General features: G+C 39.2%; 3 protein-coding genes across 3 annotated transcripts; 1 reads left to right on the top strand and 2 right to left on the bottom strand.

Annotated features, from left to right (window-relative positions):
• The first annotated feature begins 3,219 nt into the window (after positions 1 to 3,219).
• LOC134652169 (phospholipase A1 member A-like) lies at positions 3,220 to 11,448 on the top strand. The gene is made up of 3 exons (XM_063507330.1): positions 3,220 to 3,288; positions 10,018 to 10,318; positions 10,766 to 11,448. The coding sequence occupies exons 2-3, from the start codon at positions 10,164 to 10,166 to the stop codon at positions 11,442 to 11,444; spliced, it is 834 nt and encodes a 277-aa protein (XP_063363400.1). The 5' UTR covers positions 3,220 to 3,288; positions 10,018 to 10,163; the 3' UTR covers positions 11,445 to 11,448.
• Positions 11,449 to 14,314: 2,866 nt separating this feature from the next.
• On the bottom strand, positions 14,315 to 16,863 carry LOC134651965 (phospholipase A1-like). Its single transcript, XM_063507107.1, has 3 exons — positions 16,726 to 16,863; positions 15,638 to 15,926; positions 14,315 to 15,007 (listed from the first exon to the last, which is right to left on the bottom strand). The coding sequence occupies exons 1-3, from the start codon at positions 16,847 to 16,849 to the stop codon at positions 14,323 to 14,325; spliced, it is 1,098 nt and encodes a 365-aa protein (XP_063363177.1). The 5' UTR covers positions 16,850 to 16,863; the 3' UTR covers positions 14,315 to 14,322.
• A 5,507-nt stretch (positions 16,864 to 22,370) lies between these two features.
• On the bottom strand, positions 22,371 to 24,574 carry LOC134652168 (pancreatic lipase-related protein 2-like). Its single transcript, XM_063507329.1, has 3 exons — positions 24,431 to 24,574; positions 23,448 to 23,736; positions 22,371 to 23,067 (listed from the first exon to the last, which is right to left on the bottom strand). Exons 1-3 carry the CDS (start codon positions 24,552 to 24,554, stop codon positions 22,371 to 22,373), a joined length of 1,110 nt encoding a protein of 369 aa, XP_063363399.1. The 5' UTR covers positions 24,555 to 24,574.
• Between the last annotated feature and the right edge of the window lie 1,839 nt (positions 24,575 to 26,413).

The following is a 26,413-nucleotide window of genomic DNA, read 5'->3' as shown; positions in this document are numbered from 1 at the left end:
CATCCGTTCCGCCCCAATTTTGGGGAAAGCCATAAGCCGCGCGTGGCGCTGTCGCCACCTAGCGGCCATGTCTGTGCTGATCCTAACAGACGCGTTTTGTTAGAGAGTGAGTCTTCTGTACTTAGTAGGTACTATTATTTATTCTGTGTCCCGGTCCGTGTACCTAGGAGGACTTAGCTGAGGTCTCTCTTTTCGTAACTGGCGTTTTGTGTCTAAGCTTGTACGCTTGTAAAAAGTACTGATCTACTGAGATTAACTGAAGTAGCATGATACGAAAGTTTCCGAGAAAATACGATGGAAAATAATAATGCACTACATCTGTACTTTTACGCAAGAGTTGAAATGAAAATGAAAATAATCTATTTGAAACAAAAGAATCTTGAAATTCAATACGTGACATAAATTGTAGTGTGTGTAGTGAAACATATAAAATAAGAAAAAAACATCGTTTTGCTTTTGTGTGTAACGTGTAATTTCTTAAAATTTAAAATCATTAATATAAATAGTTTAATTCGTTTTATCAACTTGATTAAACAAAATATGTAAGGTGTATTCGGGTATTTCCGAATGAACGAAAGTGGCGGATAATTCCGAAAGCTAACTCTTACTACCTACAACGGCTACAACGGAATATGAGTGATTTTACAATGATTTTCGGGATTACCCGATTTCCGGAATTACCCGAATCTGGGGGCACGGCAGTGCCCCCGCCAAGTCAAGCGCGAAGCAAACACTGCCGTACCATCCTTTACTGGAACCATTTCGCCGCATTTTCAGGCCCCTATTTGAGAACCTCTGGATAAGACCAGAACGCAGAAATTTTCGTCATCCAGTAAGCTATAATCACATACTTAAAATCCAAAATTTCAAGTCTGTAGGTCATTTAGTTCCGAAGTTAAGCGAAAGCAAAGTTTCGCATTTATGACACTCATTCACTCATGATCATCAGAATAGAACTAGTACTTCCCATAAACTCAGAGAGCTGAAATTTGGTACAGAGTTAGGGTTTAATGGCCACATAAAGGGTAAACCTAAAAATATTGCAATATCAGTCACGATTTAAAGATCTAAGAACTGCATAAGTAAGTTTGTAATCCCATATAAATATAAGATATTACAAAGTTACTGTTGCAGTTCCTACAAATAGTAGGTAAAGTAAAGGTACACTACGATGTACGATGTGAGTAGGTATGAATGAAGATATATTTAGTTATGATATGTGTATACATAGTATGGGTATGAGTACCCGAAAAGAAGGACTGCCTACAAAAAGAGATGAGATCCCATCAAAAACATTACATGTAAAAAGGTGCAAGTCTCACAACGCTTTTACTACAAAAAAGTTTTGAGATGTAATGTGTAACCAAGTCGGTTATTTTAATCAGTGCCAGGGGGTGTTAAAACCGTATCAATAAGATATCTTTAATGTGTAATCGCACATCGCATAATGCTTTACTCGTACCGTACTCGTAAATATGTGTAATGCTCAAACTGCAATTAGCGCTAGCGTTATGTTCAGTTAGAATTATTTTTAATAGGTGACGATGATCCTTTTGTCTTTATGCAGCCGTGCGATGGCCAAGTCATTATACGTAGGTGTTACAAATTAAAGATATCTTATTGATACGGTTTTAACACCCCCTGGCACTGATTAAAATAACCGACTTGGTTTCACATTACATCTCAAAACATTTTTGTAGTAAAAGCGTTGCGAGACTTGCACCTTTTTACATGTAATGTTTTTGATGGGATAAACCTTACCAAAATACTTAACTACTTACTTACCAAGATATCTATTAGAATTAGACTTATACATTGTAAATATAATATTATAAGCATTGGTATTGGTGCCAAAAATAATTTGTTTTACTATTAATACGTATTAAATATTTTGATGTTTCTTTCATTTCCTTTCATATCATAAAATTCTGTGTGAACCCGCATGTTTTAATTTGCTTTTTAAATTTAGCGCCATCTATAAGTTTCGTGCGATACTAACGTACACTTGCTCAGAAACGCACGTTGCCGCGACATCTAACAATTTAATATAGAACTAAATTGTCAAGCATACGGTTGCTGACTTCAACTTCCATTTAGTTCCACCATTGAACACGAGATAGCAGCACAGGTATGATTATTTTAAATAATTTACAAACTCAAATTAATTAATTATAAATTAAAGTAATTAACATGTTGGATACTTAAAACTGATGTTTTAAATAGTTAATAATGCGATTTTAGTATTAATTATTGTTCTACTTTTGATTTAATTTTTATTTATAATTGGTCTGTAGGTATAAGTAGATATATGGTAGCCGTCTAACTCACGGCAACTGCGAGTTAATGTCTTATAGTCCCTGGTGCAGACTTAATTATACGGCAAATGATGATGATGGGATTTCCTTTTGCAGAGTTGCTCATTTTGACTCACAGATTGATTTAGGAAGGGGAGCCAATCGAATTTTTGATGCAAAATTTTGACTTCAGGGGGGGGACTACCGAAATTTGTAAAAGATAAAGTTTTGCTATTTGGTCAAGTTTGGCATCATTTTCGTGTAACTCAAGGATGCTAAATTCATTTCTGATATTTAATTTATATGGTTTCATATAAATAATTTGAAAAAATAAAAAAATAAAAATTTGCTATTTTATTGTTTTCCGAATAAATGCGAAAATTTTTCTTATTTTAATATATACACAAAAAATAAAAAAAACATGAAATAGCCCTACTATTCCTCGTTATAAAAAGTATACACGTGGTATATTTATTTCTAAAAAATGTGAAGAAAAAAAACGTTTAAACTTTAAAAGTGCCTACTATGTAGTTCATAATCGTCACTACTTTGAATAAAACTCGTAAGTATCTTGTTCTGTCAATCAAAAGAAAAATGTAGTAAAGTAACTATCTATGGAATGCATACCTACAGAGTTACGACGTTTCACCTTTGAGTAGCAGTGCGAGACAAAGTAGTGACGATAATTAATATAATTATACCCACACTATATATAAGCGAAAAACTTTTCCTGTACAACGGCATTACAAGTTCACAGGAATCACAGGATAATAGCACATATTCTTAAAAGAATATTCATCAGTTACACGTAGATAATGTTAAGCGCAAATTATAAAGTAATAGAAGACGCAAATTCTTAAAATGGAAAAGATTTTAGACAGTACTAAAGTGATAATGATATGTGTTGTGTTGATACAGTTGATGTGTTCTTTGGTGACCGCAGTTGAATATAATGAAACCAATGAGGGTTACGCTCAAAACTTGGTGCCCATTTGTAAGTATTACATTAGGATTACTCTCTACTTTATGGGTTTATCTTATTAGGTTTTTTTTTCGATGTGGCGCGCGCACAGCTCTTGTGAGCAAGGACCCCGCTAAGGATACGGGCGAGCCTTGTTCATATACTTCATATGCATATCTGTCGCCAGTTTTCCCTTAGTCGCCTTATACGACACCCACGGGACGAAATGGGGTGGTGCTATTATTATCTGATGCCGGCACCACACGGCACATCTTATTAGGTTCTCATGTGCACATAAGTAGGTACTTATTAAAAATTTAACAGCCACCTACTTCCGTTTAGGAAAAATGAGTACCAAACTGGGGTAAAAAACTCTCAGAAAATCGTTGGACATAATTGAATAAGGGCAGAAAATGACAAACCCTTATGAAGATTCTCGTATAATTGGAGAAATTCGCTACCTAACAGTTGATATGATAATGATGGCTGTGATGATGTAGGTAGAGTATCTTATAAATAATTATACAGATTTCCTTAACAACTGATTCCCTTTTACTCCTAGGAGTTTACAAAAAATATATAAAAAAAATACCTATATAGTTAATATTTTATTTTCTGTAGGTATTATGTTGCCGCATATTTTCGGATGTAAGTTACATTAGGATGAAAAAAATATAAAGTAAAATAGTATTTTATGCAACCGTTGTTTAAAAGGGGTCAAAAAAGGCGAGTGGCCTGAGTAACAATTTGAGGCGAAACCGAAAATTGTTAATAAAGACGCCACGAGTATTTTTTGACTCAGTTAAACAACGTTGCATACAATACTTTTTCTACGACCAAGCACTTACTTTGAAATGCAATGAAATAATAATAAAAATGGATGATGATGATTGTTTAATTTCCTAATATGATAGGTTGTTCAGTGCGTGGGATTCTTAAGGGGAACGAAAATTTTATTATTTTTGCGTTACGACGCACGGTTTAGGAGATACAGCCCTATATATATTTTTTTTAATATTAATTAGGGGTTTCTTACAGAGGAATGAACATTTTATTATTTTTGCGCTACGACGCACGGTTTAGGAGATACAACCCATAAACATTTTTCTTTATTTTTTTTTATTTTTTTTTTGTTTTTCGTGTTTTTTAAATATTACTTAGGGGATCCAAAGGGGAACGAAAATTCGATTATTTTTGCGCTACGACGCACGGTTTAGGAGATACAGCATTATAAAGTTTTTTTTTGTTTTTTATTATTTCTTTTTTGTTTTTTTTGAATATTAATTAGGGGTTTCTTACAGAGGAATGAACATTTTATTATTTATGCGCTACGACGCACGGTTTAGGAGATACAACCCACAAACATTTTTCTTTCTTTTTATTTTATTTTTTTATTTTTTTGTGTTTTTTAAATATTACTTACGGGTTTCAAAGGGGAACGAAAATTTGATTATTTTTGCGCTACGACGCACGGTTTAGGAGATACAGCCCTATAAAGATGAAAACTGATGATGATGATGATGATTAACCAAAACATGTCTATGGTTCAGCATCTGTCAGAAATGACAATTAAAATTAGGTTGGCAACAATGTATTCCATACAATATTTTTTAAGTGGTGATTACACGAAGTATCGTAAAAGTGCCAAAAAGGTACTGCGTGTATGCACAAATACTTTTTTGGGGAATAGACTAAAGACTTGTCTTGACAACTATAAGAGAGGGGTTTAAAGGTGTGTGCACGACCCTTTAAATGACAAATAAAAGTACGGGAGTAGAAAAAGAGTTATTATATTACTGTGTGGTGAAGGTTATTACGCTATTTTTTCCTTAAGAAATTTTTATTTGTTTACAATAATCGCACTATGATGCATATATTCCCATTGTAGCGGTAACTCGCTACCCGCTCCGCTCAACTTATGGCACTTGGACCATCGGCTAGGCGGCATACGTCACACGCCCCGCACGCTGCGCGCATCACCCGCCGTCGCCCGGCGGGCCGGTTCCCTCGCGGCATCGGCACCCACCACTCGCTCTTAGACCGCGCTCGCATGCGCCCGCGCACTTGTTTTATATAGCTTCTGCTTACGCGTAGTTTAAATTGTAACGCTTTAACTTGTTTGTTTATTATATGTAGTTTAAAAGTTGAAGTTGCTTTTGTCATTTCATCGCTTCTACGCTGTCGCCCTCGCTTCGCACAAACAAAGGCTTACGTGTAGTGACTTATACAGTTACTACAAAGTGGTGACCCGCGACAAAGGAAGTGGACACGATCGTCGGCGACAAGAAGAAACCTTCAACAATGAACGATGGAACGGGAAATGTGCAAAGTCCAGGTGACGGTGCTGGTAATCCGACGCCTCCGATGGAGGTTGGCAACAGATCCGGTCCAGGTACGGTACATTTGGGTGGTGGTCCAAGTGATGTGTTTCGAGTGGGTGTGCGTCCGCCACCATTTTGGCCAGACGAACCAGAGGTTTGGTTCGCGCAGTTAGAAAGCCAATTCAGTCTATCTGGCATCACTTTGGACGAGACAAAATACCATTTCGTGTGCGGCCAGCTCGACCCAGAGTACGCGGTCAAAATCAAAGACATTCTTCGAAATCCCCCAGCTACTGGCAAGTATATTAAATTAAAAAGCGAGCTCATTCAACGTATTTCTGTCTCACGCGAAAAGAAAACCCTGCAGCTACTCCAGCATGAGGAAATTGGAGACAGGAAGCCGACCGACTTTCTAAGGCATCTTAAGGATTTAGCTGGTCCGCACATGCCAGAGGAATTTATTCGGACAATTTGGACCAGTAGATTACCACCTAATGTACAGACTGTTGTTGCATTTCAGCCTACCTTGGACCTCGACACCCTGGCAGGCCTGGCAGACAAGGTCGTCGACGTAGCGCAGCCATCCTTCAAGGTCGCCAGCACCTCCTCGGGCGTGCCAGGTACCGCTTTGGAACAGCGGGTAGAGGAACTGACACGGCAAGTAGAAAGCCTCCTTAAGGTTCAAGGTCAAAGGTCTGGATCATTTAATCACCGCAGACGCTCTCGCTCTCATTCAAGGTCAAGAGGCCGATCCCGCTCCAGACAACGTCCCGAAGGTCATCCTCACTGCTGGTATCATTTCACTTTTGGCAACAAAGCAAAGACGTGCAAGCAGCCATGCAGTTATCATTCGGGAAACGCTCAGGGCGGCCACTAGTAGCGGCGAGCGACTGCCCAGCAACAACCCGCCGCCTGTTCATCACTGACCGTACGACGAAGGTGCAATACCTCATAGACACGGGTTCAGACCTGTGTGTTTTCCCAAGGTCAGCTGTTCGGGGGGCATGTCCGAGGACAAAGTACCTCCTATTTGCCGCTAACGGCACAGAGATTGGCACTTATGGGCTCCTGAACCTCCATTTAGATCTAGGTCTCCGTCGAGCATTCGAGTGGCGCTTCACAGTGGCTGACGTCTCAAAACCCATCATCGGCGTCGACTTTTTAGGATTCTATAACCTTCTTGTCGATGTCCGAAACCAACGCCTGATCGACGCCATAACTTTACTCACCACTCCGGCCAGGGTCCCTGGCAGCAGCGAGGAAATATATTCCGTACACATGATGGCCTTGGAGAGTACGAGTACGCCTTTCCGCGAACTACTTCGTGAGTACCCAGACATTACCCGTCCAGCTGGTAAGCCGGGCACTCCAAAGCATAGTACGGAGCATCACATCAGGACCACTCCAGGACCACCGGTCTCCGGCCGTCCGCGTCGCCTGGATCCAGAGAGACTTGCCGTAGCGAAAAAGGAGTTTGAGGATATGGTCCGCAGTGGTACTGCTCGGAGATCAGAGAGTGCATGGTCCTCTCCACTACATTTGGCACGCAAAAAGAATGACGGTTGGAGACCGTGTGGAGACTACAGGGCTCTCAACGCACGAACCATACCTGATTGTTACCCAGTGCCGCACATTCAAGACTTCGCTTACCAGCTGACAGGTAAGAAGATATTTAGTACCATAGACTTGGTCAAGGCGTATAATCAGATACCAGTCTTTGTCGACGACATACCCAAGACTGCTATCACCACGCCTTTTGGCCTATTCGAGTTCCCTTACATGACGTTTGGCCTCAGAAATGCAGCCCAGACATTCCAGCGCTTTCTGGATGAAGTGCTGAAGGGACTCGATTTTTGCTTCGGATACATCGACGACATAATCGTCTACTCAGAGTCAGAAGCTCAGCATCAACAGCATCTCCGCCAGCTGTTCGGACGACTGCAGGACTACGGGATGCTTATAAACACCGCGAAGTGCGTCTTCGGTCAATCCAAGGTCACCTTCTTAGGACACGCAGTATCCGCACAAGGTATCAGCCCTTTGGAGAGTAAGGTACAAGCCGTCCAGGAATTTCCAGTACCTAAGAACACGAAGGAGTTAAGGAGGTTCCTGGGTATGATGAATTTTTACCGTCGTTTTATCCCTGGGGCAGCGGCAATACAAGCTCCACTCCATTTACTACTCGGCGGTGAACAGACGAAAGGCTCCAAACCAATCGAGCTGAATGCAGAGCAAACGGAGGCCTTTGAAACTTGTAAGTACAGACTGGTACGAGCAGCACTTCTAGCGCATCCAGATTCGAAGGCCGAGCTCGCTATCCAGACAGATGCATCAGACGTCGCGGTTGGTGCTGTGCTCCAGCAGTTCAGAAATGGCGCATGGGAGCCATTAGCTTTCTTTTCGCGGAAGCTAAACTCAGCACAACGAAAGTACAGCCCGTATGACAGAGAGCTTCTTGCAATTTACGAGGCTATTCGGTACTTTAGGTACATGGTCGAAGCGCGTACTTTCAGCATCTACACTGACCACAAGCCGCTAACATACGCATTCAGCACACGCAGAGACAACTGTACACCACGTCAGTATAGATACCTGGATTATATTTCCCAATTCACCACTGATGTCAGGTTCATAGCCGGCAGGGACAACGCAGTGGCAGACACACTATCACGAATTGAGGAACTCGCCTTTACTCCCTTTGATTACCAGTCTTTAGCCCGCGACCAGGAGACAGACACTGAGTTACAGGACCTACTCAGAGATGGTTCTTCGCTAGACCTGCAGAAGGTAACAACTCCACATTCAAACGTGCCAATCTACTGCGACGTGTCAACTCCAGAGCCTAGACCGTACATCACGCCAACGCATCGGCGTCAGGTATTCAATGCTCTCCACAACCTAAGTCACCCTGGCGTCAAAACTACAGTTCGATTGGTCACGCATAGATACATATGGCCTGGCGTGAGGCAAGACTGTCGACAATGGGCAAGGGAGTGTGTGCACTGTCAGCGTTGCAAAGTAACGAAGCATACTTCCTCACCAATTGGACAATTCAAGCCACCTCAAGCCCGTTTTCGACATGTCCACATTGACATTGTCGGTCCTTTACCCCCATCTAATGATTTCAGGTACTGCCTCACAGCTGTCGACCGCTTCACACGATGGCCTGAGGCGTACCCACTGAAAGACATCACGGCAGAGACCTGCGCGGCCGCATTCCTGGCTGGCTGGGTCGCACGCTTCGGTTGTCCAGAGCGCATCACAACGGACCGCGGCCGCCAGTTCGAGTCGCGCATGTTCCAGTCCTTGGCAAAACTGATGGGCACCGAGCATCACACTACTACCGCATACCATCCGGCAGCCAACGGCCTCGTGGAGCGCCTGCACCGGCAACTAAAAGCCGCTATCACGTGCTATGCGTCACCATCATGGACTGAGGTCTTACCTTTAGTACTTCTCGGGATTAGGAGCGCCTGGAAGGAGGATATCCAGGCATCTGCAGCCGAACTGGTCTACGGCGAGCCACTCCGCTTGCCTGGGCAGTTCCTGGCTACATCACCGGATCAGGTGGTCGACTACGAAGACTACGCCAGCCGGCTTTGTGCTCATATGGCCAAGCTGGTTCCGCAGCCGGCGTCCCGCCATGGTACTCGGCCATTCTACATACCAAAAGATCTCAACGCAGCCACGCATGTCTTCCTACGGCAGGGCCCAGCAAGAAGACCTCTTCAGGCAGCATATCTTGGGCCTTACAAGGTCGTTAGAAGAGGGACGAAGACATTTACCATTCTAGTGCAGGGTAAAGAAGTTACCGTCACCATAGATCGCCTCAAACCGGCTTATATGGCGAAGGACGAGCAACCGGCACGTGCTAGTACTCCAGATGGCAGCAAAACGACCGAGCAAGAGACCGAGAGAAGAACGAAGAGTGGGCGAACAGTCAGATTCCCAGATTACTATCGCCCGTAGTCACGGTCTCAGCGGGGGAGTACTTGTAGCGGTAACTCGCTACCCGCTCCGCTCAACTTATGGCACTTGGACCATCGGCTAGGCGGCATACGTCACACGCCCCGCACGCTGCGCGCATCACCCGCCGTCGCCCGGCGGGCCGGTTCCCTCGCGGCATCGGCACCCACCACTCGCTCTTAGACCGCGCTCGCATGCGCCCGCGCACTTGTTTTATATAGCTTCTGCTTACGCGTAGTTTAAATTGTAACGCTTTAACTTGTTTGTTTATTATATGTAGTTTAAAAGTTGAAGTTGCTTTTGTCATTTCATCGCTTCTACGCTGTCGCCCTCGCTTCGCACAAACAAAGGCTTACGTGTAGTGACTTATACAGTTACTACACCATAATAACTATATAAGTATTTGTGCATGATTATGATTAGAAACACAGAATTATAAATTATTAATTTTAGTGTTTCAACATTATTTCCACAGGTCCCGGTGTAGAAAAGCCCGCTGATATCAAACCAAAAAATTTAGGTAAAATAAAAATCGCAGTTTTCGATGGTGGTCCGATTTTATTGTCCAAGTGGACCTCTTACAACTACCGCAACATACAAGCCCTGGTCAAGGACCCTAACATGGACCTCAGACGAAAGACGATTGTGTATTGTCCTGGATATTTAGAATATACTGCGTTCCCTGTTGGAAGGGTGTTGATGATGCAGTATAAGCGTTTGGGGTACAACATGCTAATTTTGGAATATGTACACTTCACCGCAAACATATTCCCCATGTAAGTATTAAAATACTATTTTGATGTCACCTTTTCCTTGTATCTTCACGACAGCTTTTGATGTGCCCATCTTCGGGCGTTGGCTTTTCTAATCTACATTCTATCCTGTCTCTTGCGATCCAATCTTGTACAGTATTATGTTATGAACTATTATATCTATTATGAACTTTTTGTAATTCATCCTCTTCTCTTATCTGTTAAAAATATTATTTACGTATAAACTGCGTAAAGGAAAATCACCATACATCCACAGACTTGCAAAATTACAAGTAAACTGATTTTGTAGCAAAGGTAATTGTTTTTAGCGATAAGACCACCTGTTGTTTACCTCTGCTTGTTCCTGTTTTTTGTATTGTTTTATTTTATTGAGGTGTGCAATAAAGAGTATTTGTATTGTATTGTATTATAATTGTCATTAGAGGTAATAAATTGTCATTACGATTTTAGCGTGGCACGCTTGATGCGTCCTGTCGGCAAGCACGTCGCCGAATTGCTAGCCAACCTGACTACGGTCGGTCTCGAACCGAACAAGCTGGAGCTGGTTGGCCTCAGCCTTGGTGGCGTGTCCATGGCCTTTGTAGCCAAGAACTTCCAGCAAATTACTGGTAAAAACATCTCAAAGCTCACCGCTCTCGACCCTACTGGACCCTGCATCAGACACCTTGGACCAGAGGATAGGTTAGACCCCTCCGATGCAGATTTTGTCCTACATGTTGCAACGAACGTCGGAGGACATGGCATAGGCACTCCGGTCGGACACGTATCAGTCTATGTAAACGGAGGGGAGTACCAGCCTGGCGCCCTTCCGTCGTATTTATGCGACAACTTATGCAGTCACTTGCAAGCGTTTTTGATATGGATATCGGTCATGGAAAATCCTGGCAAATTCGTCATGATGCTATGTGATTCTCAACAGCAGGCGAGAGACCACAACTGTTTTGAGAGGAAGCCAATGGTAACGAACACTCTGGATCTATATACGGATGGAAATAAGCCGGGTATTTATTACTTGGCAACGAGTCCTAAATACCCGTATTATTTGGGTAAGAAAGGCTTGAAAAGAAGCGGCGCGGTTATTTTGAACCACATAAGTGATCTTAATGCTGTTGATGTACTGCGGGTCTGAAGATACACGTAATGTTCTCAAGATAAGATAAGATATTTCACCACACCAGCTCGGAAAGGCTTACTTTGCACTTCAAAAACTGATAGCAACGTTGCATTTTATTCACATGTGAGGCAAAGTAATCAAATGCAAATTTCGAGTTGTTTTCTTATGTTTGCTGGTAGAATTCACTTTTAAATGATGATTTTGGATAGTAAATATTTAACAAAATTCATTTGGATTTGATTTTGTTTGATTTTACATTTAATATTTGCTTCGGGTTGGTGTGGTGAAAAATTTTGTGTTTCATTCGGGGGCAAATTTTGTTTAACCCTCGTGCTTTGAAACCCTCGCAACGCTCAAGATTCCATTTTTCGAACCACTAGATACGCTCGTGGTGGATCAATATTAGCACGAGCGGTTAAACAACAACTTTGCCCCCTTGTAAAACAAATAACTATTATTAAAGGTCACGGACGGTTTTGATGCCGTGTGGAGCAAGAAAACGGCCTCACTACTTGACAGAGTACGCGCGAGTACCAACAGCATTCTAAACATGATAGCTAATAAGCGAGATTGTCCTCTGTTGTGGGCAATGGGTCAGCGGACAAAGTCACTTTTTGTTATAAATTATTAAATATTTTATTTTATTAGGTTACCCATTGTTACTAACATACTTAAATCATAAGCTATAACTAACAAATGTATGGACCATTGTTGTCTTAAATAAAGAAATTTTGAATTTTTGAATTTTAATTAAAACATAGTAGTAATAAATCGCAAAAAGAAAGTGTTCCCTTATTTTACCTACCTTTTATTTTATAAAGACAATTATTTATTGATACTTAACTGTTAAGAAGGTGCTTACAGTGACTTTTGAACATTAGCTAAAAGACATTACCTGTGTACATGTTGACAAGCCTAGGTTTACACCGCGTCAGGTTTCTTGCGTTTAACATAAATGTTTGAGGTCAAAGACGCGCGTATCATGTTTAAACCGCTGATTATATAGGTACAGTAGTGTTAAATATAATAGAATTTTATTTATACTAACTACAGTAAAATTACCCAATAAATTCTAAAAATAGGTATAGAGTATAGACTGTAATGGTTTGTCGTGGGCGACCATTAGTATGTACCTAGACCCTACGATATTGGGCCCGTTTATCTAAAGCTTGTAACTTGTAATACAAGCGGATGTCACTTTTTGACAGCATTTTTTAGAAAGGGACTTCCACTTGTATTACAAGTTACAAGCTTTTGATATCTAATACACATTATATATGTCGTAGTCAGATTGTATAATCCGCCGTATTACATTACGGCTAGCCGTTTTACAAAACAGGGGCGTTTTGAAATGCGGCGGTTCGACGATTAGCCGGATTGTCATTACGATACGTTCTTCAATAAGGCGGCCTACGTTTAGCCGCATCGTATCTACTATTTAAATTGTAGAGTGACCATTCTTTCGGTCGCCTACGTAACCGGAGTTTGACAATGTTTGCAATTTAATTTATTTTTACCATGGTCCCACCGCACTTCATGTGTTTCTTTTCCAAAACATTTCCTTCACAACTTAAATAGACGGAGCCCCGCTTCGCGGGGCTCCTATTTCTGGGCGGTTTGCCCTTCGGGCATCTGAAGCTACCTAACGAACCTAACCTACTTACCTACCTACGCTTTTTTCCCCAAAGTGTAATGTTTTCACGGACGTCTCACTAAATCAATAGCTAGGTAGGTAAGGTGTAAGCGACGCGAATTTGTTTTTGTATTTTTTTTATATTTTATTAAAAGGAGGGTGCCTGGAAGTCTGAGTGGTATGTGCCGGTTCTGGGCGACCGAGGGGAACGGCCAGGGGAGGGGGACAAACGGATTTATGCTATTGGCTCTCAGCGGTCAGTCGATCAATGCAATTACGCGCAAAGGCACATGCTTCTCGCTGTCCAAACGCCCTTACGATTGTTACTTAAAAAACCTGCATATTATTTCACCACGTCATCTACATTAGGTTCGTTAGGTAGCTTCAGATGCCCGAAGGGCAAACCGCTCAGAAATAGGAGCCCCGCGAAGCGGGGCTCCGTCTAGTTAAGTTGCAAAGGAAATGTTTTTTGAAAAGAAACAGTCCGACGAACTCCAGATTTGATGGACACCCCAGCGTTTTTCATAGTTTGTTGTTGTTATGTCAGGCAGCGCCACGAGTGTTAAAAATGGGCACTAAAAACTGTCAAAGCGGCGGCTAATGACTCGCTGTATTACATTACGGCTAGCCGTCTTGAAGAACGTATGGCGCCGAATACATTCCGGCGGATTTTCATTCAGCCGCATTCAATCCGGCTAATCGTCGAACCGCCGCATTTCAAAACGCCCCTGTTTTGTAAAACGGCTAGCCGTAATGTAATACGGCGGATTATACAATCCGACTGCGACATATACATATACTGATGACAACAGTACGAGTAACCTTGCAAGTGGCCAATTTCACTTTCAGTGAAGGATCGCTGAGTACTTCCAAGCCATTAGAGGGTCTAGCCAAGAAGACAATCGTACATCGATAAACGCTGAACGAATAGGAAATATGTATTGTATGGCGTTTTCAATCAATGATTCTTATAGAGTAGAATAGAATATTATTTATTCAGGCATCATTACATTACAACATAACACAAATGTGAAACAAGAAGTATACAAAATACAAAACACAGATATAGATAAAGATGTGAGGCTGAAATGGTCTCCGCTCAGCAATGCAGCTGGCACGACTTAGCGTTGTCAACGGTTTTCATCTTCGTCTTCATCTTGGTTGTTCATCTTGGCTTGGCCCCCGATCAGAAATGAATTTTCTACAATTGGATTGGGTCAATCTAATTGTAATTTTAGTATCTTCAGAGCTATCTTAATTCTATATCGTCAAAACCTCTTCTTCATTAAGCATCGACAGCTGACTCATAACTTGATTTTCCTCTTTCTTCAAACCCCTCTTCCCCATACCATACGGATATCTATTAGCCGTCGCCACATAAAATATCCCCGTTTTCTTCTTATTTATTCTCATATCCATCGTATTTGTGACCATAGGCTTTCTATCATAGCATTCGTGCTGTCTTGCCTGCTGTATGGTGTCACATTTCATGCCAATGAATAACTTTGGGTTGAGCAAAGCAGCTAACCAGAGAAAGTATGCCTTTACATGACTGCAAACGACATCGCAGGGAACAAACCAGATTTCACCAGGCTGATATTCCCCGCCATTGAGGTAAAAGGTCACATGTCCGAGAGGAGTGGCTATTCCTTGGCCGTCCATGTTTGTGACTATGCTTAGAACGAAGTCTGCGTCAGATGGGTCTAGTCTCTCCGCTGGTCCTAGCGTTCTAAAGCAGGGGCCAGCTGGATCCAAAGCGATGAGCATAGATATGTTTTTCCCGGTGAATTCTCTGTAGTTCTTAGCGACGAGGCTCATGGTCTGCGCGCCGAAGCCCCAGCCAACTAGTTCTAGTCTTTTTGGGTCCAGGCCGACGTCGGTTAGGTTGGCTAGCATTTCACCGGCGTATTTGCTGACTGGACGCATGAGCTTTGCGGCGACAGGGCTGTGAAAATATAAGTATTTTAATACAAAGTTAGTGCTGACTCTAATAGCACTAATATGGAAGAGTGATAGAGATACACAAAGCGTTTCGTTGTCGTAATGCAAGCGATTGTCACCTTGGCTACAGGCACCGTATCTAGTTTGTTAGAATCCGTCTACGTTAATTTGCTTCAACTTAGCAAACAACAGAGTCCATAGTCCACAAAAACATCAAATTGCTATGCAAATATGAAGTGTGTAGTGGCACACTTTGTCATAATAGTTTTTTTTTTCAAACATGAAGGGTACGGTGACACGTGTCATCTTCTTATAAAACCTTCTTTCTCGCAAAATTTTACTGAGATCCTTCCTGTTTGAAAAATAGTAAGGACAATGTGGCTAATTCCGTCATAGGGACTATTCCATCCAGAAGCGTATATTTCTTTGATTTTCAATCGTAGGAAAACAACCATCTGCTTTTGACTGCTGAAACTAAAAGCAATCGCTGCTTTGTCGATAAAATTATCAATTTTGTTCGTTGTCCGAGAAAAACGCTAGTAGACGAAATAGTCCTTATGACGAAATTAGCCACATTGACCTTAAACCAAATCGTTGCAGGGTTACACTAAATTAAAATGTGCTTCATACTTACAACGGAAAATTCTTCCAATGTATATCCATGTAATTCAAAAGCAGCGCATTATAGCCCAACGACAGATAAAGTTTCGACATCGTCTCCCCATAAGGGTGCGTAGTGGGGTCCATATACGAGCCGACAAACACATTAGTCTTCTTCGTGAAGTCTATGTCAGGGTGGTCGAGCATGTCTGTGACATTATAGTAGTTGTAAGATGTGACGACGCCATCCTTGCCCATGACGGATAGGTACAGCTTTCTTAGAGTCCTTGGAGTCACTTTTGTGGGTTCTGTGTACATGCCACCTGGAATTGTTTTTGTTAGATTATGCAATTGAAAACCATCTTTTTTTAAGATTGTAAATTTTTTTTTGGTTGTTTACTGTTCTGTGAATAATTTGAATCAACCGTAAGAATTTTTCCTTTAAGTAAAAATTATATATTCCTACCTAGTACCTATACGTTAGCTTGCAGTCGGTATCATGGTCGCATTTTTAACACCTGTCATGCACACTTTCGCATTTACATATTTGTTAGAACGTGACAGCCTGACAGGCATGGTGACAAATGATAAAGAGCCATCTTAGCCCTACAGGTGTCAGGCCCCGTAGACAACATGCCATTCGCTAACGATACGTAGCGAACGAAACTGTCACTGTCACACTAAGGGCCAGTTGCACCAACCACATTTGACAGCCCGATCAACATCACTCGGCAGAAAACTATCAAAATTCCCTTACAATAAAATTTAGCGAACGCTTTAACGGTGACAGGCGGTTTGGTGCAACCGACCCTAAAGAGAGGAAGAGTTATAAAGAGGCATAAAGCGATTCGATGGCGAAGCGCAAGCGATTGTCACCTTGGGTGGCCGCCACACATCTAGCGTAATTTTCAATCGATCGTAACGAGCTTTCGCGTTTACTGCGGTACTGCTTGATACAGTGAATATAACAACGTGTGGGCAACGCAACGTCGTCATTGATGTCGAATTTTAATGAAAATATGACGTTTGTAATGGCAATGTCTCACTTTGTTCTGTTCAAATCGGTGCAAAATTGGCTTAGACACACTGTATTTAAAAAATAAACATGAAGAAAATACTTACAATATTTAACGAACGCATGAGGATTGGGTGCTCCGCCTTTTTCTCCAATGTACTGTATCGTGTTCACTGAATCTAACAAAAATACTACAAAACAAATCGCCATTAACCATTTCCAAAAATCCATATTGCAATATTGAATATCAGCTTTTATTGTTAGGTGTTGTTAAGTAACAATGATGCAATTATAAACAATAAAGCTGGACAATAATTACTTTGTTTATCATACCTTTACCTTACCTTACGTACATACGCACTAATTAAAAAAAATTAGTCACAATGAAATGTTTTTTTTTTGTAATTGAAATACACAAATATTTTAGATGTTAACAAGCGCAAAGACAATGCAAGTTTGAGTCAAAATGTATGCTCTAAACGTCATTCTCTTATAATTAGCGGTCGAATTCTGAGGGCAAATTAAAAAGTTTTATAAGTACCTACGGGCCCGGCCACATGTCAGCGGTGCGGCGCCGCCGCCGCCGCGCGGCGCGGCACCGCAGAAATCTGCGGCACCGCAAACCGCTCTGCGGCGACGCCCGCCGCAACGCAAAATTTTGCGGTGCCGCGCTGCGGCGCCGCAAAGCGGTGCGCGGCGCCGCGCGCGGTGCCGCAAAGTGGCGAGTTTCGCCGCGCGCGGTGCCGCCAAGCGGTGTGCGGCGCCGCGTGCGATGCCACGCTGCATAGTAAAGAATAAAATTCGACTACCAGTTGTTTAATCAGACATGGATCCCTTCACACGTGTTCTGCTCTTGCTGTTGTTATAGCGATAGCGGTTCGCCAAAAAACGCTGCAAATGGTGGTAAAGGTATGAAAATCGGTACGATTGATCTTTAGGACATTTGAAACAATTTGACCCGAAGCACCAACAAATGAAAAAAACGAGAGCAGTTATGACGTCATCTTCTTTTTGTATGAAATTTTAAAAAAATTGTTTAGAAACCTATCGTGTGTAGTATTAAACGAAAGGGCTTTCTGAGCTGATTCCAAAAATAATCATAATCATAATCATAATACTTTATTGCGACCATGGTAATATAGATGTTACACAATATTATTATAAACAGTTTCACATGGGCCCTGTTAGGGCAAAGCAAGGATGTATGTACATAGTATATTTACACTAGAATATTATATAATTACGCACAATCTTAAAAAATATATCACGTCATTACATTTGAGTAATTTTTTTTTAATTATAATAAAAATATTTTTCAAAACATACCAAGTTTGGGTTTCTCCAGATACAATACCGTTAAAAAATTTTTGTTAAATATACCTCAAATTATACCTAATATCCTCATATCTATATCTATTTATTATTTATATTCATTGTATTTGTTTAGTTGTGTAAAAGTAGGTACCTACTTTGTTTTGTAATTATAACATGATATTGCACCGCCTACAAGTTATCTGATTTGCCCGAAGGTTGACTGGTAGATAATGCATTTTAGCATTAAGTACGCCTTTTGTACGTTTGTATTTTCATTTGTGCAATAAAGATTAAATAAATAAATAAATATATATAATTCTAATAAAGCAATTTTGAAAATATTTACATTTAGTATATTTGTTTTAATTTTTTCTACTCCCGTACCTTTATTTGTCATTTAAAAGGTCGTACACAAACATTTAAACCCCTATGTTATAGTAGTCAAAACAAGTCTTTAGTCTATTCCCCAAAAAAGTATTTGTGCATACACGCAGTATCTTTTTGGTACTTTTACGATACTTCGTGTAATCACCACTTAAAAAATATTGTATGAAATACATTGTTGCCAACCTAATTTTAATTGTCATCTCTGACAGATGAGTACTAAGTGCATTGCTGCCAATTTACAAAATATTCATTAGGTTCTATAGTAGAAACAATAAAATTCCTTCAGAAGTCAGAAACGCGCATGTGACACCCGTAATATAGCAAGATCCATAGACTACGAACACCGCTTAGCGTTGCTTGTTAGTCTCCATAGGCTACTGTGGCCAAAATAGAGAAAAAAAAACTATCCAAAATTGTAATTTAACTAAGAGCAAGTACCAGGGCCTCATGAGTTACTAGAAGGTGTCGCTGACCATAATACAGCCATGGGCATGGGGCGCGGGGCGCGGTGGCTGGGTCGCGTATCTTAGCTGTATACTTTTGGTTTGTTTACCTACATATATGTCCTATATGATTCCACTTGTTTAAAGTATTATTTTTGTTGAATGAAAAATATTTGTTAAATTTACAATTTTTTTTTTCAAAGTAAGTGCGTGGTCGTAGAAAAAGATTTGTATGCAACGTTGTTTAACGGAGTCAAAAAATACTCGTGGCGTCTTTATTAACAATTTTCGGCTTCGCCTCAAATTGTTACTCACGCCACTCGCCTTTTTTGACCCCTCTTAAACAACGGTTGCATAAAATACTATTTCAATTTTACAAAGTGTAATAATACCCCTGCCGAATTACTCATAATGTCATTCGGGTAAAATAAGAGTATTGAAACTTGGTTTACATGTTCCTTATCCTTTGGTAATAAGCTTTAAGTAAGAAAAAGTTCTCATGAGTGGGGGGTGGAGAACTCGGGGCAAGGGGGGGGGGGGGTTAAAGGTGAGTTTTTCAGTTAATTCTTACATAGATAATTTTTACTACGACTTATAGATTCCGAGATATAAGCGACTTTCTGGAAAAACTATGCTTTCTATTTAAATATTTAATTGAGAGATTCATAGATCACACTTTGTAAAATTGAAAAATTAAAAAAAAAAATACTTCATGTAATTATTTTCAAAATTGCTGTCTTAGGGTTAGATATGAGGATATTAGGTATAATTTGAGGTATATTTTACAAAAAAATATTGAACGGTATTGTATCTGGAGAAGACCAAACTTGGTATGTTTTGAAAATTATTTTTATTATAATAAATCAAAAATGACTGAAATGTAATGATATGATATTTTTGGAATCGGCTCAGAAAGCCCTTTCGTTTAATACCACACACGATGGGTTTCAAAACAGTTTTCTTTAAATTCCATACAAAAAAAAGATAACTCATCTCGTTTTTTTTTTATTTAATGGTGCTTCAGGTCAAATTGTTTCAAATGTCCTAAATATCAATCGTACCGATTTTCATACCTTTAACATCATTTGCAACATTTTACTGAATTTCTCGGTGTACTGCCAGCGCTATTAAGAAGGCGCAGAAATAAAAAAACAATTGGAATGAAAATTTTGGGTGAACCCATATCTTCGTATAATGAATGAAGATGCAAATCATTTCAAAAGAAAATACCGGCGCGGCACCGCAGAAATCTGCGGCGCCGCACGCCGCTCGGCGGCACCGCGCGCGGCGAAACTCACCGCTTTGCGGCACCGCGCGCGGCGCCGCGCACCGCTTTGCGGCGCCGCAGCGCGGCACCGCAAAATTTTGCGTTGCGGCGGGCGTCGCCGCAGAGCGGTTTGCGGTGCCGCAGATTTCTGCGGTGCCGCGCCGCGCGGCGGCGGCGGCGCCGCACCGCTGACATGTGGCCGGGCCCTACCTTTTAGACCCGTTAGTGTTGGGATGGAAAATATCGATAAGTATTTTAATTTCGTATCAAGTAGAAACGTCTGCAAACGAGACAATATACCAACACATTAAAATTTTCCACTTAAATTTATCGAAAATGTTGGTTGTGTTTACGCACGATTTGTTGACGCTATATTAGGTATATCGAAAAGCTAGCATATTGGTCATGTATTTTTATAACGACTGTTACAGCAACGTCGAATTAATCTATAACTTTAGCAACACACACCACACACCAGCACGTTGCTCTAATTATTGTGTTTCTAATAAAATGTTGTAACAGTTTCTAACAGTTTTAAACGATTCACGGTTAGTTTCAACTTTCACTAGATGAACAAGAACAAGAACCAACCCAACCCGTGAACAAGATGCATGTAACTGCGTCGAAATATCGGGAGCTCGAAAACAATACAAAAGGTAATCACGGTTCATATCCCGGTCGATGTAAGTCTAGTTTCGAACAATATAATAAATAGTTGTCTAAGGCACCTACGTACTTTGTACATTTTTTTTCATGTATGTTTTTTTTTATATCGATATCGATATCTTTTCTTCTTATCACTTTCACCCCGCACTTAGCTATGTGCCTTCTTAAATACAATGTGACATTGTTTATAAGTCAACTTAGTAACCATTTTAAAATAAGTATTAATTTTATTTCAGATCTCTTATTTTTGGAAAATGGAAGGTCAGTGTAGGTATATAAATGTAATAGTAGGTAGCTTTATTTATATGTGCCTACAAAAAGTATACACTACGTGGGTTTTTTCCTACAATTTTTAAATCTTATAATCACTTATTATCAACAAAAAAACTGTAATCAATTAAAATGTTAGATATAGCGAATCACTGATCCACCATAAACTTCAAACACTCAGTAACCGTCGAGATATCGCAGATTCCGTCTTACTCTATAAAATTATGCGCAACATATTAGATGTCCCCTCACTTCTACACCAAATACAGCTCAGAGTTCCTCGTAGACGTCAGCGCCACTGTCAGAAGAAAAGGTTATTCTCGATTCCCAACAGTAGAACGTGTTATGCACAAAATATATTCATAAGACGTGCCTGCAAACTATTTAACGAAAATGACAAGCTCTCTAACATAGATATATTTACTTGTTCCATTAAAACTTTAAAACGTGCTTTTCTTTAGGTAATAATGCATCTTTTCTTTTCTTTACGCTCTCAAATGTTTAGTTTTGGGTAACATTTAAAATTGTAATCTTAAAAAAAAAAACAGACTGTGATTTTATGTAACAAATAAAACTCTAGGTCTAAACTTAAGCAATATTTATAAGTACTGTTTGTAAACGACTGTATGTTTCTAAAATATAATTAAAAAAAAATTGTATGTACATGTATTAATTATATTTAGCAGCAGGGCAGTCATGAATTTCCTTATTTTCATAAAATATAATAATTTTATTTAAAATTTATTTGCATATTTCACAGTTTTGCACATTCACGGAGCGTTTGGAGTGCGTCCAGTACGGTTACCATCAGTTTGTCACTGACATAAACGCCGTCGAGAACGTAATTTACTTTCTATACATCCCGTTTGCGCTAATATGCGAGTGCGAGCGAGATGTATAGAAAGTAAATTACGTTCTCGACGGCGTTTATGTCAGTGACAAACTGATGGTAACCGTACAGATGGCGTAGCGCACGTTTGGTGTACGTTTCTTGCATTGACGGTCAGTCCAAAGTCGCCACGCCGATAAGTCCAAATGGAGTGGCGTGCTGGATTTCAATCCAAATGGAAATCCACGATTAGGATGCCGTTTACAAAACATTGTACGTTTTTGACATTCACGGACCGATTTTGGAGTGCAGCCACGCTATTTGGACTGTTGGAAGGCTCGTCAGTGGCCACCTTAAGAGTAGGTAAATAAACAAGACAACGTTTATTGGCAAATTAAAAAATATAATGCAAGTTATGTAAGATATCCTCTTTCCACTCATGTCAATCAGATTCTTCGACTGCATCAAGTTTTTTTAATACAATTAGAAAATGAGTAATAACATATTTCAATAAAATATCTTTATTGTACAGACCTGTACACAAAATATTCATACTTCATTCAATTAATAGTTGAATCATAATCCATCAACTCTCATAACATCAGCACCATTGATCATGTTGTGCGTTCTATACATAGGATTATCCTCTCTTCTCAAACCGTCTTTACCTACCGCATACGGATATCTATGTAATGTAGCTACATAATAAATACCAGGCTTAGTCTTATCAACTTTCAAGTCCATAGTATTCGTTTCCAAGGGCACTCTATCATAGCACTTATGTTCCCTTGCCTGTTGTATGGAGTCACATTTAATCCCTATATACCTGTTACCAGGATTCATTAGCATAGTTGCCCAGTAGACTACTGATCTGACGTGACTGCAGACAAGATCACAAGGAAACATCCATAAGTCGAAGTATTGGTATTCTCCCCCGTTGACGTAGAAAGTCGCATGTCCGACAGGAGTCGCTATGCCATGAGCATCCATGTTTGTAGCAATGCTGAGGACGAAATCTGCGTCAGATGGGTCCAGTCTTCCATCTGGTCCTTTGGTTCTGAAGCAAGGTCCTGCGGGATCAAGACCCACGAGCATGGAAATGTTTCTGCCGGTGTACTCTCGGTATCTCTTCGCTACGAAGCTCATGAGCTGCCCGCCCGTGCCGTAACCGACTAAGTGGAACTTCTTTGGATTCAGACCAACTGCTGTTAGGTTAGCCAGCATTTGACCGGCGTATTTGCCTATATGTGGCAATACACGAGCAGCGGATGAACTGGAATGAAACAATTCATCAACAATGTAACATAAATAATTATAGGTTGTAAAATACGGGTTAATTGAGAGGCAGAGGTATTAAAACGTATAATTATGCCTGTCATAAATTTTATTTCTTATAATGCAAGTAAGTACCTAGTCTTTAGTTTGTCAACTATTGTACAAGCAAGGTTTGATTTTACACATATACTTACTTTTGAGATATTAATATGAATGAATCTGTTTAGACGACTACGGTTTTATTCACTTGAATTTTCAGTCGCTATTGCCGACATATTTCGGGCCCTTCGGGGTTTCTTACTCAGGCTCGAGTGCTCGTGGCGGTAAAATATGTCTCACGAAAATTTAATCTCGATGAATGAAACTGGAAAAACTTACGTTAACAAATTCCTCCAATGTCCTTCCAGAAAATGCAGGAAAAGTGCATTATAGCCTCTCCTTTTATACATCCTACCAATTGCTTCTCCAAGGGTTAAAGAGTTGAAATCCAAGTATGATCCAACCCATATAAAGGTTTTCTTTCTTTTATCGAAGCTTGGGTTACGGATTAGGTTTTTAACGTTGTAGTAATTATATGCTGTCACTTGTCCGTTGTTTTCTAGGATGGAGAGATACAGTTTTTTTAGACTTTGTGGCGTAATTTTAGCCGGGTCCCAATACTGGTCACCTAAAATAAAATTTGTAAATTAAGATTTGAACGCTGCATTGGAAAATTATGGCCCTATTTTCAAAATTTGTAACTAAAAGTAAAAACTGCTTAGCAATTTTCCAAAACATTGTTTTCTGGTTACCATCTGGTAGCTTGTAACCTTTTGTTAAGTACATACTATTACATGCAATAGTTCCTAAGGGTCATGGTGCCCTATTAACTATACATTGTATACGCACAGAGTGCACAGATAGGTAGGGGCTATTAAACTAACAGTATTATTATCATCACTACCATATAATTATAAAGCTACCGTATAAGGAAACGTCTTTAATTTAAAAAAAAAGTTAGTTAAAACTCGCTCGCTATATTGGACATGGTACATGGTGTAGCAGGATGAAACAAAACTATAGCACAATTTATTTATTTTTTCTCTGTAAATAATAAAGATTATTATTTACAGAGAAAATTGTAGCTCAAATTAATTATTTATTTTAGGTTGTATAGTAGAAACAATTGCTTCACAAGTCAGAAATGCGCATGTGACACCCTTAATAAAGCAACATCCATAAACTACGAAAACCACTTAGCGTTGCTTGTTAGTCTCCATAGGCTGGCCAAAATCGAGAAAAAACCGTATAAAAATTGAATTTAGCGCGGAGCAAGTACCAGGGTCCTCATGAGTTACGAGACACATAGAAGAGTTACTTACAGAATTTAATGAATCCATCAGGGCTATGATATCCATTCAGGGATTGAGTAAAATCTATGGTAGTCACAGAAACTAACAGACATACTGCAAAGTATGCACATAAACACAATCTATAAAATTGCATGTTCACTTCTAAGGCTTCTAAAAATATATCGAAATGTGACGGAATTTTCTGTCACTTAAAACATGCTGCGTTTGACATGTAAAGGTACAGTACGAGTTAGTCAATTAGTCAAACTAATTTGTTAATATACCTACATATTGAGATGTATTAATTTATAAACATACTTTAAAAATATAAGGGCAAAAAAGAAATAGTGCGGAGATTAAGAAGTATCGATAGTATAAAACAAATTTTGTATTAAGTAGAAACGTCTGCAAACGATACGAGTACCACGATCGTAACTAGTAAATATTTGATATGACTTGGAACTCGGTTTATGGACGGCTAATAAAACGTTTAAAGGTTTAGTGGCGTTGCAAATAACATAAAAATAGGTAATTTAGTAACTGACAATAGAATTGCCACATAAAAAACAATATTGTTGCTTAAATACAAATAAAATAAATGTTTCCTGGACAATTTGCATACAGTATGTGACAATTTATCCATCTTATACCTACATGCTAATTGTATTGAATCTTTAAAAGTGGTATTTACTATAGTATTCCATACTTTTTACTATCTTGTTTTCTTCATGCACTACTTAATTAAAGGTTTTTCCGAAGCTCCGTTTCGTTCTTATTAATATTGATGTACTTATCGACATCATTGTCATTCCAGCACTAGCGAATTTTTTTAAATTTATTTTTTAAGATATTTTTTCCAAAAGTGGGTTTTTCGTGTAAAATGTAAATCGTGTCATTGGCGTAAACCCCCTTTGTAGTAAAGTCATGCAAGTTAATTAGTAATTACTTGGCTTAGCTTATGTTTATCATAATTATTAAATTAATTTAAAATTATAAAACACAAATTTAGAACTACGATATTTTTAATAATAATCTTTGTATAATTTTGAATAATATGAAGTTGTATACTACAACTCAATATTTACACAGAAATCCAAAAAAAATAAGAAAATAATTTAGCAAATTAAAAAAAGCTACATATATTTAGAATGATGCATGGTTAAATCGAAAATTATTCACACAGCATCATAAAATATTAAAATTATAGAAAGTAGATTATATAGCTTTATTAAAAACTCATTTATATTATTTTGTGTGTTAACATTTTATTAAAATTTTCGACTTAATTTACAGTCAACATTTACTACCCAATTTTTCAAATTAAATAATTATCTAATGGCAATACTTTCATGGTTTTAATAATAATTTAATTAATATACATACATTTTTCATTTATTATATAAGTAAGTACATCTTTTAATGTTAGTAGTTATGAATTCCGAAATAATTTAAAAGAGGCATTTTATTATTACCTATTCAATTATTTACATTTTAAAATAACTACACATTAAAAAAATAGACGTAGGTAAGTATCTGTTGCATATTTAATACTATCGTAAACTAATACGTACATATACTTGACTGTTTGATATATTGATTACAAGTTATGTATAAATGACTCCAATTACATTATTATGGTTAGTATTTTAAAGTAAATTGATTTATGAAATCGATTGCAGTGACTTGTGTTTAAAGAAAAATAGTCTGCAGAAAATTCAGTATCGAGAATATAAACACTTTCTATGTATTTTCTACACATAAAAGTCTATACTCTACCATATACTTAAGTATTTTTAAGTACTTAGTGCTATTCCTTTCTATATCACGGCCCTGAGTTGATTAAATTATGTATATGATCTTAAAAGATATGAGAATGTGTACTTAAATATATCAGGAACATCAATTTCATTTCTTCCAATTTTCTTGGTTTTATCAATAACCACTTTAGGCTTTTTAAGACCTTTCTTTCCCAACGCAAATGGCCACCTATTTGACGTACGGAGAAAATATATG

This window comes from Cydia amplana, chromosome 11 (genome assembly GCF_948474715.1).
Source record: "Cydia amplana chromosome 11, ilCydAmpl1.1, whole genome shotgun sequence".
Classification (NCBI taxonomy): Eukaryota; Metazoa; Arthropoda; class Insecta; order Lepidoptera; family Tortricidae; genus Cydia; species Cydia amplana.
The sequence above is the reverse complement of the archived record's forward strand: the minus strand, read 5'-3'. Positions and strand labels throughout refer to the sequence as shown.